This window comes from Microchirus variegatus, assembly GCF_963457635.1.
Source record: "Microchirus variegatus genome assembly, chromosome: 6".
NCBI lineage: Eukaryota > Metazoa > Chordata > Actinopteri > Pleuronectiformes > Soleidae > Microchirus > Microchirus variegatus.
In genome coordinates, this window is record NC_139807.1 from 21,657,952 (window position 1) to 21,673,082 (window position 15,131).

General features: G+C 42.0%; 2 protein-coding genes across 2 annotated transcripts; both read right to left on the minus strand.

The window, feature by feature from the left end:
• Positions 1-935: 935 nt before the first annotated feature.
• Positions 936-2,921, minus strand: las1l (LAS1 like ribosome biogenesis factor). The gene is made up of 2 exons (XM_083890832.1): positions 1,588-2,921; positions 936-1,539 (listed from the first exon to the last, which is right to left on the minus strand). Exons 1-2 carry the CDS (start codon positions 2,895-2,897, stop codon positions 1,116-1,118), a joined length of 1,734 nt encoding a protein of 577 aa, XP_083746958.1. The 5' UTR covers positions 2,898-2,921; the 3' UTR covers positions 936-1,115.
• Positions 2,922-3,862: 941 nt separating this feature from the next.
• dnase1l1 (deoxyribonuclease I-like 1) lies at positions 3,863-14,849 on the minus strand. The gene is made up of 9 exons (XM_083891086.1): positions 14,774-14,849; positions 11,755-11,933; positions 11,534-11,622; positions 9,930-10,019; positions 7,071-7,177; positions 6,865-6,977; positions 6,559-6,716; positions 5,396-5,492; positions 3,863-5,300 (listed from the first exon to the last, which is right to left on the minus strand). The coding sequence occupies exons 2-9, from the start codon at positions 11,905-11,907 to the stop codon at positions 5,130-5,132; spliced, it is 978 nt and encodes a 325-aa protein (XP_083747212.1). The 5' UTR covers positions 11,908-11,933; positions 14,774-14,849; the 3' UTR covers positions 3,863-5,129.
• Between the last annotated feature and the right edge of the window lie 282 nt (positions 14,850-15,131).

The following is a 15,131-nucleotide window of genomic DNA, read 5'->3' on the forward strand; positions in this document are numbered from 1 at the left end:
ACTTAACTTATAATGTAATGTAATATTAACTTATAATGTAATGTAATAATAGTTATTGTTTATTTAAGCCAAATCTAGCACACCCATATTTACATTATTTTATAATAAAATCCATTTCCATATAATACATTCCCTAAAAAGGTATGAAAACAAAATGTGCCCCAATTCGTTACTTTCTATTTATGTAATGTTTTGTACATAAGCGTCTGTTGCAGCGTCATGTTCCCTCAGGAGAGAAATACCTTTTTATCGACCATGAGTCAGAAGATAGAGCTCATGTTCTCCAAAACACAAGTGCATTAACAGAGACTGAACTTGTATGACAGGTGAGAGAAAGGAAAAGGAAAGGGAAAAATACATGTGAAAAATTGCCGTCTCACCCTCTTATATGACACGTCTAATATCTGAACTCATTCAATGTTTGAATTGTACTAGAAATTATGTAAATGCAGCAAATGACACAAAGCCTTTAAATGACTGATTTAGTCAACTGAGGAAGTCACTTCAGTGGACTTTTGTATGTTACTTCCCAAAATGTGCATACTAGGGCTGAACAATTCATCGAAATTTTATTGGAATCTCAACAAAATATGATTTTAGATGAATTATCATGTCATGATCTTTACACGTCTTATTCTACAGACTGAAGAGAACATCTTTGTTTGTTAATCACAATTAGTTATTTATTCAAAATCATTGGGACCTAGTTTGGACATAGTCATTTAAAAAACAACATTAGTTACCATCTAAGGCTGCAACATACAATTATTTTCCTAGTTGATTAATGTCATGGTCAATGGTCTATAAAAATGTCCTCAAATGTCAACAATTATTCAGTTCTAATGATTTCTTTGTGACATGAGCAAATAAACCCAAATATATTCACATTTGTATATTCATATCGTTTAGTTTTGAATATCTTTTGATAGTGTGGTCAATTTTGTGACATGTTATAGACTTATTCATGAAAATAATCAAAACAGTAATTGATAATGAAAATATTTGTTGCAGCCCTAAACCAATTCAACACCTGCATAACCATCTTGTTTTGCCATAACAGTGAAAGTTTTGATTAATTGATTGAAAGTCCGTTCTGCGTTTCTCAGTTTGAGTTGTTAAAAAAGCTGCAGTCCAGACTTCAGCTTGTTCACATCACTGTGGTTCCACAAGAGGCCATCTGCCGTCCTAACCGGGGTGGACGCTCCGGCGGCACCGTGTGCCACGATACTCTCCATCTCCACCGGCTGGTCAAACACTGTCATTGTCGAGTAGTTTTCCAACATGAGGCACGCGGGGTCCTCTGACTGTCCGGGGACTTTACCCAGAGGAAAGTCCTTCCATGAAACCTTATCTACACACACCTGCCACGGAGAACCTCTGAGGACCCTTGTCGTGTCGGCCAAACTGTTGGCTGACATGTAGAACTCGCTCCGCTCCGAGTGAGCCTGGGAACCAAGATGGTGGCCTTGGTGCCGCAAACACCGCAGCTTCTCGTGCAAACTCTCCAGAGTGTATATGGGCTGCTGCTGCTGCTGCTGCTGCTGCTGCTGCTGCTGCTGCTGCTGCTGCTGCTGCTGCTGCTGCTGCTGCTGCTGCTGCTGCTCAGTGTAAGGGTCAAAGTCTGAGTGTGCATTCGTCTGTGTGTAGATGGAGCAGAGCTTGAGAAGCCTCTGTCTGGTTTCCTGGGGCAGAGGATGCTCCATGTCATCCAGGATTAACTGGAGTAAGTGAGGCGTGCTGGCACCGGGGGCGTCCAGGCAGGCGGACAGCAGCTGCTGCCATCTCAGCTCGAGGCGATTCACAAAGATCTTGTCCTTCATTCTGGCCTTCTTCTGGTTCTTTGTCTCATAGCAGAACTCGGACTTCTTGTTGCAGAGGAGGACTTCAGAAATCCATGCAGACAAGTAGAAAGCCCTGTGGTCGTTGGGCTCCTTGGAGAGCAGCTTGAGCTCAGCAAAGAGCTTCTCGAGGAGGAGGTGAATGAAGACTGGGGAGTTGAGCATCTTCAGGAGGGGCAGCCAGAAACGTCGGACAGATTGAGGGAGTTTAGGTTTGGAATCACTGGCAGAAGTTCTGCAGCCTAATGTCTCCAGTTGTTCAACAGTAGGAACCATAAATCCTTCTTCCAGCATCACATCGAACAGCAGCTCACTGGACTCCAGAGCAAAGTGCTTGATCTCACCCAGTAACCAGCTCATGTCTGCAAAGGGCTCCGGCCACTGGCCGCTGTCTTTAGCATCAGGAAGCTCATTTAAATTCTGGTACTGCTCCTTCTCGAAGGAAATCAGGAGTTCACGAGCGTTCTTGTACACCTCCATTTCTTTTTGCCTCGCAATAAGCTCGTCCTCCTGGCGTTTCAGGTCCAAATCCTCGTCTTCTCCATCCAACTGCGTGTCCCAGTCCTCACTCGGGCCTCCTCCCAGCTGCCTGGACCAGTATTCGTGTTGGAGCCACTCCAGAACCACTTTACAACCTTTTCTGCACCACTTCAGTGTGGGAAGCTTACGGTGCGTGACGTCATGCCTCAGGTTTACGACCCACTCTGGGATGTTGAGGTTTCCGGCCAGTCTCCTCAAAGGCCGGGCCATTTTACCCTGCTGACGCTCAGTGATCAAGTTCACGAACCGAACCAGAGCCGCTCCATAGAGCAGGACCAGCTCATCTGCGCTCAGCTGTGCGGACCGGTCCAGCACCTGACACCGCACCAGGTCCGCGGTACAGTCCACGGCCACGGGGCAGCTGCTGGAGTACCTGCACTTCCAGGCGGAGATTCTCTGCAGCGCAAACCGCTGTAAGGACGAGTCTTTGGAGTAAAGATACTCCAGAACCTGGTCCCACTCAGCTTTGTTGAACCACGCGACCACATGGCGCCTCTTCTCCGAGCTTTTCTTCTTCATGGTCGCGGTGGACGCGGCACACACTTTAGTGGATTTACAGCGCGGGCGCAGAGAAACTTACAATGATTCTGTTTCTTTCTCTCAAACCGAGTTGTTTCTTCTTTCTGAACAAAACACCACGAACTACGATGTATGCAGTAAAATATGAAACATCACATCCCGGATGTTCGGCTTCTTCTGTTTATTTTCCTGCTGTAGTGTACATTACCGCCACCTACTGGACTGGAGGTTAAATCAGCACTCAATATAGGTCTTTGGTGTATGTATTTATTTACAAAGAATTGCTTTTTCCTTTTTTTTTCTTCCAATAATCCATTTGAGCATTATGTATATAGCAGTCTTAAAAGAACAGCAGTTTAATAAAGTGTAAAACATGTAAAAACAAATAATATTAAATTTGAAGTAAACCAGTTTAAACAATTACAAAAACAGGGACACGAATGAACTATAAACCAGAGTTGAACTAAGAGTTTAAAAGCAGATAAAGTGTGGCCTTCCTAACATGGGGAGGGAGCTCACGCCATAATCTGGGAGCAACTGCTTAAAGTAAACGTAACTAAAACTAATGAAAACATGTACAGACAAGTGCAAACAGCCTATTACATAACCAGGTAAGGTAAATATTTCAAGTCAGCTGATGGCTAATACAGACATGTCCACACACACTTTTCTGCAGCTATTTTTTCTTAAGATGCTGCATTTGGACATTCTAAACAAAGTCTTAACCCTAAACAATCATTCAAATCTTAGTCCTAAACTTAAGCAGTTTAAAGCCTAGGACATGTTAAGGTGCACTGGGTTTCTGTGAAAGAAAAGACCTGAGTGATGAGGAATCGCTGCAGGACACTTTTCACTAGAAAAACAGTTTATTGTTGAGTCACAGCTCTTTTAGCTTTACAACAGTGTGGGATTTAACTCAGTCTAAATATTTGTAATCTTTATTTATGGCACAGCATATAGGTTTACTTACAAACAAACAGTGCGTCACATACATATACTGTAAGAAAACAGTTATTTACTCTCCTTTTAACAACAGGCAATGTTTCCCAATTTCTCCCATGTAAAAACCAATATTTATAATTTACAGTGCTTTCCTCTTTTTCAATCATCAAATATTTTGCGTTTTCAAATTTAAAAACAAAAACATTTGAAATCCCACTTACAATAACATTTAATGCCAAATGCATTAACACACATCATTTTTACCCTCCATGAAGATAGTGAGAGAAAATAAAATTGATTTTTTTTTAACAACAAAGACAATTGGAACAAAAAGTATTTACAAAGTGCATTGCTTGTTTCATACATAATGATATTTACTGTTAACCAACAATAACACTTTGTTTTGCAATATATTTGATAGCAGTTCAAATACCATCTCATGATATCATCCAAATAATCGGTGATTGTTGGTGCAGTGTAATGAAACAAAAACATGTTCATCTTAAAGACAACTGTGCAGGTGAATACATTATTGTGTGATATGATGAATTTAACCTTAAACCCAACATAGAAGGTTATTTCAGTCGACAGCGTTTGGTACCTGATACTGACACTCTATATACATGTATATACTACATATAAGGTATATATTAAAGAGTTTCTCCCTTTTACAAAATATATAGTATATGTTAGAAAATTGTGGCTAAAACATTTTTAAAAATTACAAATATGGACAATGATGGAGTAAAGACTTTCTCTCCAGGATTTATTTAAGGCATTTAAAAAAGGATGTTTCATGACACTCTGCAGTCATAATTGACATAAAAGACTGTAACACTGATCTAAAACTGTTTTATGGTTCACTTGTGATTGACCTGCTGTGATAATAGTACCTTTGGTTTGAGAGCTGAAATGTCTTTGTCCTGACAATGTTTAACATTTAACCTGGATGTAAACACATCCTGGAGAGCTTCCAAAGACGTTTGGAACAGAGCAATATCAGGAAGTACCATAGGGGCAGTACAGAGTCTAAATATAATAATCTGATGAGTCAGGAAATGGATGAAGATTAGCGGTTTGGTTATATTTCGTAACCCTTCCTTGTGCAATATGATAATCAATAAACTAGACAGTCCCTGCCAGTTTTACTCACCAGGCATCACTGCTCACTTTTCCATAATTTGAAACCACATTTTTAAATACTTAATTACTTTTGTCTCCCCTATATTTCCTGTGGGGTGACAAAGTTAGAAGAGGTATTTTTCTCCATTGCGTTACACAGACTTTAAACTACCATGATAACACTTGGAAGATAAGATGTTTGAGGAGAAAAAAAGAGCAGAGCTTTGACAGAGTCTCCTGGATGCCACTTAACGTCAAAGAAGTGGCTCCGCTCCGGAATCCGGATTTGACGACTTTCAGCAGGACTTCCACTGGGTAGTGGTCGCTCACGTCCAGGGCCTGAAATCAGAGAGGAGGCAGTATGAGACCGAGTATGAGAGTTTGTGCACATTTGCACCCACACAGACACACACAGACACATACAGTGGTGTTACCTGCTCATCTGTGAGTTTGTATGCTGTTTGGAAGTTAAATGGTTTGGCTGAAAACGGCACAATTTCTCTGACAAATCTCTCCCCGTTCACAACGATCCTGTAGCAAGAACAAAACATTTCACTGATTATGAACTTTCTCATAATCATGACTCAGCATCTCTGATGACTTTACATCTCATACTTATGAGGAAGTATATCATTATGGACTTGCTTTATATATAATTATGAATATTCCTAATTATGAGCCACTGTCATCATTTTGAAATAGAATCTCAATATCATGACTTAGTATCTCATAATAATGACTTAATATCTAATACTTAGTATCTCATAATAATGACTTAGTATCTCATAATAATGACTTAATATCCTCATACTTAGTATCTCATAATAATGACTTAGTATCTCATAATAATGACTTAGTATCTCATACTTAGTATCTCATAATAATGACTTAATATCTCATACTTAGTATCTCATAATAATGACTTAGTATCTCATAATAATGACTTTGTATCTCATAATAATGACTTATGTGTGCATTATTTTTATTCCAAGTGGCGGAAACGGGCTTATACGACGGAGTATTAGGGCCACACATGAAGAAAAAAAATATTATATATATATTTCTTTTTTATTTATATATTTCAACTTTATTCTCGAGATTTCGAGTTTAATGTCGACACAATCACGGCAAAAATATATTTTTTTCTTCATGTGTGGCCCTAATACTCTGTCGTAGAACATGTTTTTTTGCTTTTATCAAAAAGCACAGAGATGTGTCATCTGTATATCTTAACTGTTATTGGAACAAATATAGCAATCCGAGGCATTTGGCTCAATGGTAAATTTGAAAATTAGATCAAAAAAACACCACATAAAGAACATTAAATCAACTGGATTATGGTGATGATATTTACAGATATGCTACTGCCACCACACGTAAGCCTCTAGAATCCATTTACCACCAAGCTCTGAGATTCATTACTAGTGACAAATTGTCTGGAAAATGTGTGTGGCTTAGTACTTTTGTGGTATCAACCAAACTTGAAAATCCATCCATCATAGCTATAGAAAGTAGGTACAACACACTCGTTACGTACATACACAAAGAATCAAATCAGATTAACTTGTTACTTCCTGGTGGTGTCACTTGAGCTCACCTGTCATAGGTGCAAGAAGTCGTCGATCGTACCGTGGTGTCCGTTTTGTCTTTTATGAGCCAAATGAGACTTGTGTCTGTAATCAGGCGAACGTACTTCCTGTTCTTCTTAGCGAGGTAGCCACAGTCGGCGTTGAAGTCTCCAAGAAGCATCACATTCTGCTCACAACACAACAACACTTATGATGTTTGACGACCTTGAGACATCTTCAAGGGATCTACAAGTCCAAGGATCATCACTAATGGTCACAAAATATTTAAAAACTGTGTGAATTCACTGTTCAGTTCAGGCTGAATGAGCTTTTACCTCCGTTTTCCACATCTTTTTCACATGCTGTAAGACGTCGTACAGCGAATTGAGCTCCTTGGTGGTGTTTGTTGGAGAGGTGTGTTGAGGTATGAGGACAAACTCCTTTATCACTGAATAAACAACAGAGAAGAGAAGAAAGATGCAGGGGTTTGTTCGCCTACATGTCATGTTTAATTTTCTCACCTGAGCGTTGGAGAACTGACCTGTATTTGAGGCTTTGAAGCGGACAACAAAAGGCTCTCTGGCAAAAGCATCACCCAGTTGATCGTCTGGATACTGATACTGTCCCGTGACGGTCACTGTGTCAGTCCTGCACAACAAACAAAGCACAACCTGAACATTGTTGTCTGACATTTATTTTTTTAAAGAACTTTCCAGACGGTTTGGTCACTGTCGTAAAGTCGCAGCAGTAACACGACGGCAGAAAAGACAGGGGCAGTGTTAAGTTATTCTGATTACCCAGTGAGCATTATTCCCTCCTCTTTTGGAGGAGGAGAGGGAACCCTTGATGGAGCTGCGCAACATTCTCCACAAGAAGCTCATGACCTTACGGAGGGCCGAGTGGCACAGGAGAAGGAGGAAGGAAAGAGCCAAGAAGCGAACAGCCTTTCTGGCAAATCCTTTCGGCTTAGTAAAACAGCTCCTGGGGCAGAAGCATAGTGGTCAGCTTACCTGTCCCAAAGCTGAAATGGACCACCACCTCAATGCTACCTTCAGGGATGCAGTCAGGGGCAAGGATCTGGGCCATTGCCAGTCCGTGATCAACCCACCTGAACTGATGCTGGACTTCGACGAGAAGGAGCCCAGCTGGAAGGAGGTCCAGGAGGTGGTCAAGAAGACAAGAGCAAGCTCATAGGCTCAGGAGGATCATGAAGGTAATATGGAGGAGGGGAAAGGTCGCTGACCAGTCGCAGTTTGCGGTAAGGGTGTGGATTCTGAAAGAGGAAGAGTCATCTGAATCCACCAATTCAGAACCATCAGCCTGCTCAGTGTTGATGGGAATATATTCTTCAGCATTGTTGCCAGGTGCCTGACAGACTACCTCCTGAGGAACTCCTATATCGATACCTCGGTCCAGAAAGGAAGGATCTCGAAGGTACCGGGGTGTCTGGAACACACAGGCATAGTGACGCAGCTGATCAGAGAAGCCTGAGAGAATAAGGGTGACCTGGCCGTGCTGTGGCTGGCCCTCACAAATGAGGGTCAGGGAAGAAGTGGTTAAGCCAGCGAAATCCAGATCCCTTGTGCTGAAGAAAGGAAAGGTCTCTGACAAGTTCCACTTCACACTTGGCAACACCAAGATACCATCCGTCACAGAGAAACTGGTGAAGAGCTGGGGAAGTTTTGCGACTGCATCCTGAGATACACGGCAGCCATCCGCAGCCAACCAAGATCTGGAGACTTGGCTGGCCTCAGTGGACAAATCGGGCCTTCCAGGCCAGTTCAAGGCCTGGATTTACCAATATGGCATCCTCCCAAGGATCCTCTGGCCCCTTTAGGTCTACAAAGTCCCAATTTCCACGGTTGAGGGCTTTGAGAGGAGAGTCAGTCGATACCTGCGGAGGTGGCTGGGCCTACCTCGGAGCTTGAGCAGCATCACCCTTTATGGACAGCGCAACATGCTGAGGCTCCCTATGAGCAGCCTGAATGAGGAGTTCATGGTGAGCCGTACAAGGGAGGTGCTGCAATACCGAGAGTCCTCTGATCACAAGGACTCTCAGGCTGGGATCGAAGTGAGGACAGGTCGGAAGTGGAGGGCAGCCGAGGCTGTGGATGTGGCTGAATCCCGGTTGCGGCACAGAACACTAGTGGGAGCAGTGACTCGGGGCAGAGCGGGCCTAGGTAGTGGTACAACACCTGGCTATGTCAAAGCAAAGGGGAAGGACAGAGCACTGTCCAGCAGAATGGTTGGAATGCAGCAGCAGGGAGCCTGGATGAGAGGGGAGCAAGCCTTAGAAGGTAAAGTCTCATGGGCTGAGCTGTGGAAGGCTGAGCTCCATCCAATTAGGTTCTTAATTCAGGCTGTCTATGAAGTTCTACCAAGCCCATGCAACCTGTTCTACTGGGGGAAGGTGGACTCACCAGCCTGCACTGAAGAGGGACCCTGGAGCACCTTCTGAGCTGCTGTCCAAAAGCCCTGGGTGACGGCACTACCGCTGGTGTCATGACCAGGTCTTGAGGGCCATGGCGAACGCCATCTGCAGTGGAATTGACGAATGCAAACGCCACCGCCCAGTAAAGAGGAGCATTGCTTTTGTGAGGGCCGGGGAGAAGCCACGAGTTGCAGCCAGAACCACCTCCGCTGGCCTCTTGGCAACAGCACAAGATTGCAAGCTCAGAGTTGACTTGAGGAAGCAACTGAAGTTCCCCCGACAAATGCTGCCACTCGCAGGTTGGGTGGATGTGGTCCTCACCTCGGCACCATCAAAGCAGATGGTTCTTCTGGAGCTCACTGTCCCCTGTGAGGCTTAGGAGAGGAAGAGGGCCCAATACGCTGCACTGGTGGAGGAGTGCCAGTGCAACGGGTGGAGAGCCAGATGCCAGCCCATTGAGGTGGGATGCAGGGTTTGTAGACGAGTCCCTCTGCAGGGCCTATAACATGCTGGGCATCACTGGAGCCAGAAGGCGAAGGGCCATTAAGGAGGCCACTGAAGTAGCAGAAGTTGCTTCAAGGTGGCTGTGGATCAAGAGAGGAGACAAGTGGTTGGGGCAGCGCTACCTGGACACAAGCCGGGGCTTGATCACCCCCAGCTGGGTTGCCTGGATGAGAGTGTATGATGTTTGAAAGACAGGAAACACTCAAGGACTCCAGGTAATATCACTGAGAATTTGTCCAGGTTGCACCACAGTTGGTGTATGTCACAAGCTTTTCAATATTGAATAACATATAAGTTCATTCAAGTATTGCAAAGGCTACAAACGCTAAACAACTTCATTTCTCTATTTCAAAAACAAGACAGACAACAGCTTTAAAATCATTGTTATGAGACAAAAGGTTTTCTATTCCAGGCTAGAATGCATTATTGTTCTGTGCATCGAGCAGGAAAATGTCATAAACTCACCTGTAAACAAAGACGTATTGCTCCTGGTACGACTCAGACCTGCCCAGCCTCTCACTGGCCACAGCGACATACTGATGTTTAGTGTCATAGCTGAGGAGACAGACACAGAGGTGATTACCTGTGATTACCTGTACTTTTAATCTATCACACTAATAGAAAATCATAAACCTGTGTGTGTTTACATGTATTTAGTAAGATGTGTGGACCAATAATTGTCAAGTAAACCTATCTTTGTGTGTACATTTTGACTGGCCCCCACAACCTTAAAGGGCTTTGTGAGGATTAACACCTGGTTTTAGGGTTAGAATTAGGTTTAGGGCAGGGGTGTCCAACGGCCAGATGAGATGAATGAAACAATTCTGCCTTTCACATACTGGAGTCATAATAACATAATAACATAATAGCAAATGCATGTATCTGGACTAATAGGGGTGACTGGGGGATGATGTTCTGTCCCACTCCGTCCCGGGCCATAAATAATACATTAATAACAAATAATAATACAAACAAAGGAAGCTGGGTCATACTAGTGATGGGATCAGCAGTTCATGAGTGTGTGACCAGTCACCTGTAACGTTACATGGTGACAACAGCTGTTCTCTCCAGTGGCTCTGCATGTCCAAGCGTGTGTGTGTGTGTGTGTGTGTGTGTGTGTGTGTGCGGAGAGAAAACTCTCCACTTTTTTTTTTTTTTTTTTTGCTCCTAATTATCGCTGCTTTGATGGTCAATAATGGACATTACAGCCATGTTTTTGAGCCTAAAACGAAGTAGTACACTGTAGAATAGTTTCCACCCCGCATTGCTGCTGTTGTTGCTGCTGTAAAAAAAAAAATCGACAAAAATCAACACATGGACCTCGACAATCGACCCTTAAAATGTCTGAAATTCCCATCCCTATCATTGAGTGAGTGACAGCACGGATGAGATTCACGTCCACAGCCAGTCAGTGACTGACAGTGTGAACGAATCACAGCAGCACGGCAGACACAGTTCTTCTTACGAGTCACTCCCTCCTCGCTCGGCGCACGTTGGCTGGCGTCGTTTGCCGAAGATTCACGAGTGAGTGACGGCGCAGACAAACGACTCGATCGCTGCTGAGCTCAACTGAACTAAGAAAGGAACGAATCAGTTCATGAAGTGATCCCAGTCAGTTCGTTCACTCAAATGATTCGTACTTTCGAACGAATCACTCCTGACCGACACAACACTAGGTCATACAAAATCTGACTATGGGTCCAGATTCATGCATTCACCTCCTGTTATGTTATTATATTGTCTGACTCCAGTATGTGAAAGAAGGCCGAATTGTTTCATCTGTTCACTCCTGCATGGCTTAGATTAGGTTACATTGCCGTTTAAAAATTACAATTGTGAAAAGGAAAAACAGTGCTTTTGTATGCAACTATTACTGTTAAAAAAAAAAAAAAAAAGGTCTGAAGGGACCATTGGCTCCTGGGAATCTATCAAATCTGGCCCTCATTACCAAAACGTTTGGTCACCCCTGGGGTTTAGGGTCAGGCATTTAGTTGTGATGGTTAAGGTTTGGGTAAGGGAATGAATTATACATATGAAACCAGCATTTTTGTCTGTGTGCGACTGATCACCTGTTGAGACGTGACATCAACAGCGGCAGAGCCATCTCTTTAATGTCTCTCACTTCCTGAAGCAAGCACACGTCACAGCGAGTGATGATCTGGAACAGATAGACACACATTACATGTACCTACAAAAAACATACCAAACTATAATTTACTCACATACTGCACAAACCAGTTATACAGAAACGTCAGGGCTGAACTCTAAAAATGTCAAAAGTTCTTCTTACCCTGGCTAGAGTGTGCATGACAGGTCCATTTTTGGACTTGGACTCCCCAAAGTGATGGAGATTAAAGGCACACACTCTGAAGTCTGAAGCCCCCTGAACATGTGTCACACATGCAAGGAGGGAGAGGAGGGAGAGGAGGAGCGATGACCTCATGACACTGAGCTGTCAGAGACTCTAACCTTACAGAGAAAAAAGACAAATAAAAAACACATTTAGATTGCACAGTGTCTGTCAACACACAATGAACTGCATTTATTGCACCAATATAGTACAGACCTGTCACTCACTACACATTCATATTTTCTATATATATATATATATTTACTAAAATAATAAAAATAAATAATTTCTGTACATAAATTCGCACATATGTGTATAATTATTTTTTGAATGTATTCTGTGGGGACTCAACAGGGAGTCATGACAAAACTATTTTTGACCACTTCTTCCCTGACCCTCTTTTTGGAGTCCCTGCTCGGAAATGACATGCCCAAACTAAATAGAGTAAACCTCTGCAGTTACGAGCTCTATGTGAATTATCTTGGCATCAAAATAAAGATAACACTTGTGAGATTCCAACACCGGTGTAAGTTTCACTGTAGATGCCACAGTGTCAGAGTAAATGTACATGGAACACAACTGAAGCATAACTGAAGGATTTTTTTCGCCTAAAAAAATTATTGCATTTTAAAGCAAATATCACCTTTAAAATATGCAGCAGGAGCTTAAAAACACATGGAGGTCATGTAACAACATGTGGACATGAGCTGTGCAAAGTCTGATGCTGCTGAAATGAAGCAGAGTGAAATTACAGAGGTTTTAGTAAAGAGATGTCTGGGCATCCTCACTTTTGGCACAGTTTGGCACCATCCGTGCCATTTGAGATTTCTTAGGTACCAAATTATTAAAAACCCATTTAATTTTATTTATATGTCACTACAGATCTAAAAAAAAAACTTGTTTTGTAAAAAAAAAAAAGTATGATAACTCCCTGTAAATCGATGTTCCCTGTGCAGTGCGTAATAACAACTCTGTGACTCTGCAGCGTCTTCATGGTGGTGCGAGCATCATGATATGGGGATGTTTCTCGTACTATGGTGTTGGTCCTATTTATCGCATACCAGGGATCATGGATCATGGTTCAGTTTGAGTTCATCAGAATACTGGAAAAAGTAATGTCGCCGTATGCTGAAGAGGAAATGCCCTTGAAATGGGTGTTTCAACAACAATCACCCCAAACACACAGCAAGCGAGCAAAATCATGGCTCCAGTCAAACAGAATTCAAGTAATGGGGTGGCCAGCACAATCCCCGAACATTAATCCCACAGAAAACATGCTGTTCATGAGGCAAAACCATGAAATGCAGAGGGATTGTGGAATGTAGTACAATTGTCCTGGGCTGCAATACCTGTTGACCGGTGCCAGAAGTTGGTTGACTCCATGTACCACATATGTGAAGCAGTTATCAGAAACTAAATATTAGTTTATGATTCTCAGGAAAGTTGAATCTTCAAGCATTTCTTAGTTTATACAGGACACTTTTGAGTTTGTAAAGAAAGTGTCAACACTGCTATTATTTTGAACATGCTCCTTTCAATAAATGATTCAGTTTCACAGAATCAGCAGCATGCACGTCATGCCTGTTGGGTCTGTTGGTTTTCTATGCCTTTACTAAACCTTCTAGAAACTTACTTGCAGTGTCTAACAAAAACAGTGATTTATCTAGTGATGTGGGACTGCTATTATTTTGAACTGTCTATCTTTCCTCAGTCGCATGTCCACCTTGTGTCTCCTCTCAGCAAGTATTTGAGAGACAAATATGAGGAAGAGACTGTAGGTACAATGGTGTTTTGAAGATAAAAATAATTATTTTGCCCTTTCACAGATTAAGTGTGACAGCTGTTGCAGCTGGTTCCACATGCAGTGCTTACAAATGGACACAGCAGAGCTGCAAAATAAGAAGAATGTGGACCAGAATCGCATTTTGTGTTTTGGATTGTGTAGGATTTTGTGTTTTTTTTTTTACAAAATGTAAATAAACATTTGTGTGAAAACATGTCCTGATTGCACCTTTCTTGAAACATAATGAAAATGCTACACCCATAGCCAGGAATTACTGGGCAAAATGTTTTTACAGTAGCTCAAATATGGCCGAATATGTCACTTGGAGGTACAAACATGAATATTTAATGTTGAAAATGTTGATATTGAGTATGTGTAGTCGTAGATGTGTAGAAGACAGAGATTTCTCCATAATTGGTACAGTAAAAATACTTGATATTGAATGAGTGTGTAGTTGCATATGTGTAGAAGTTAGATATGCCACCCATAGCCAGGAATTATTGAACAAAATATTTTTATAGTAGCTCAAAAATAGTCAAATATGCCACTTGGAGGCCCAAAAATGGACATTTATTGTTGAATTTCTCCACATTGGTACAGTAAAAATGCTCCATATTAAATGTGTGTGTAGTCTTAGATGTGTACAAGACAGAGATACCATCCTTACCCAGGAACTATTGAGCAAAAATGTTTTTTTTTACAGTTGAGCTACTGTGTGGTCAAACATGCAATCTCATGAATATGAGACTTTTATTTAGGCACTTCTCCAATCTGGTGCAGTAAAGATACTTTGATGTTTTTTATTCATCATGGGCACATTAAACACTTTAATTGAACATATTTTATTTTAACTGTAGGTTAGAATTATAGCTCACTGGTTTTCATACTTTTATTTTGAAATCGAAATGTAAGTGCGGCTGATTGACGGAGATCGGAGTCGCGGCTGTCTCGTGACAAACATGAGCAGTTCATTATGAACAGTTACGCTTTTGTTTTACACAAACATGTAATGAAGTAGCACATTATTATCACTTCATATCTCTCACTGCAGACACTGGAGTTTGATAGACATTTTTAAAACAAACACACAAACTCTCTCAAATGTCTCAGGTTAAACGTCAGACTCTATGTCCTCGCTTCACATTACAGACGAATCAAAGGCAGATTCTCACTCACCTGCTGCTTCGTTCTTTGGATTTGAAAGGTTAGTTTGTTTCGTTCTTTGTTTACCACTTCAGTTCTCTCTTCCTAGTGAAACCTGACGCTGGACAGACGTTTCCTGTGGGAGGAGCTATGAAGTTGACTGACAGGTCTCAAAACAGAACAGTGTCTTGTCCTTTGATTCAAAGGCAATTTTTTTTTGACAATTTTATTGACCATTCACCACAAACGTAAAAAATGTCCGGCCATGGGCCAAGAGGAGAGGAATAGGGCTTGTAACTGAAAGGGTTGCTGGTTCAAATCCCAGGACAGAACAATAAAAATAACAAAAATGTAATTTTACTAGATGAATTATAGTCTGAAAAGGGGTTTT

Bases quoted from the DNA above. Each gene is read 5' to 3' on its own strand.
- las1l (XM_083890832.1), bottom strand. From the start codon at position 2,897: ATGAAGAAGAAAAGCTCGGAGAAGAGGCGCCATGTGGTCGCGTGGTTC. The intron at 1,540-1,587 runs GCAGCAGCAGCA...GCAGCAGCAGCA, and splicing joins ACTGAGCAGCAGCAGCAGCA to GCAGCAGCAGCAGCAGCAGC.
- dnase1l1 (XM_083891086.1), bottom strand. From the start codon at position 11,907: ATGAGGTCATCGCTCCTCCTCTCCCTCCTCTCCCTCCTTGCATGTGTG. The intron at 7,178-9,929 runs GTGAGTTTATGA...TTTGTTGTGCAG, and splicing joins CAATACGTCTTTGTTTACAG to GACTGACACAGTGACCGTCA. The intron at 5,301-5,395 runs GTAACACCACTG...CTCTGATTTCAG, and splicing joins ACAAACTCACAGATGAGCAG to GCCCTGGACGTGAGCGACCA.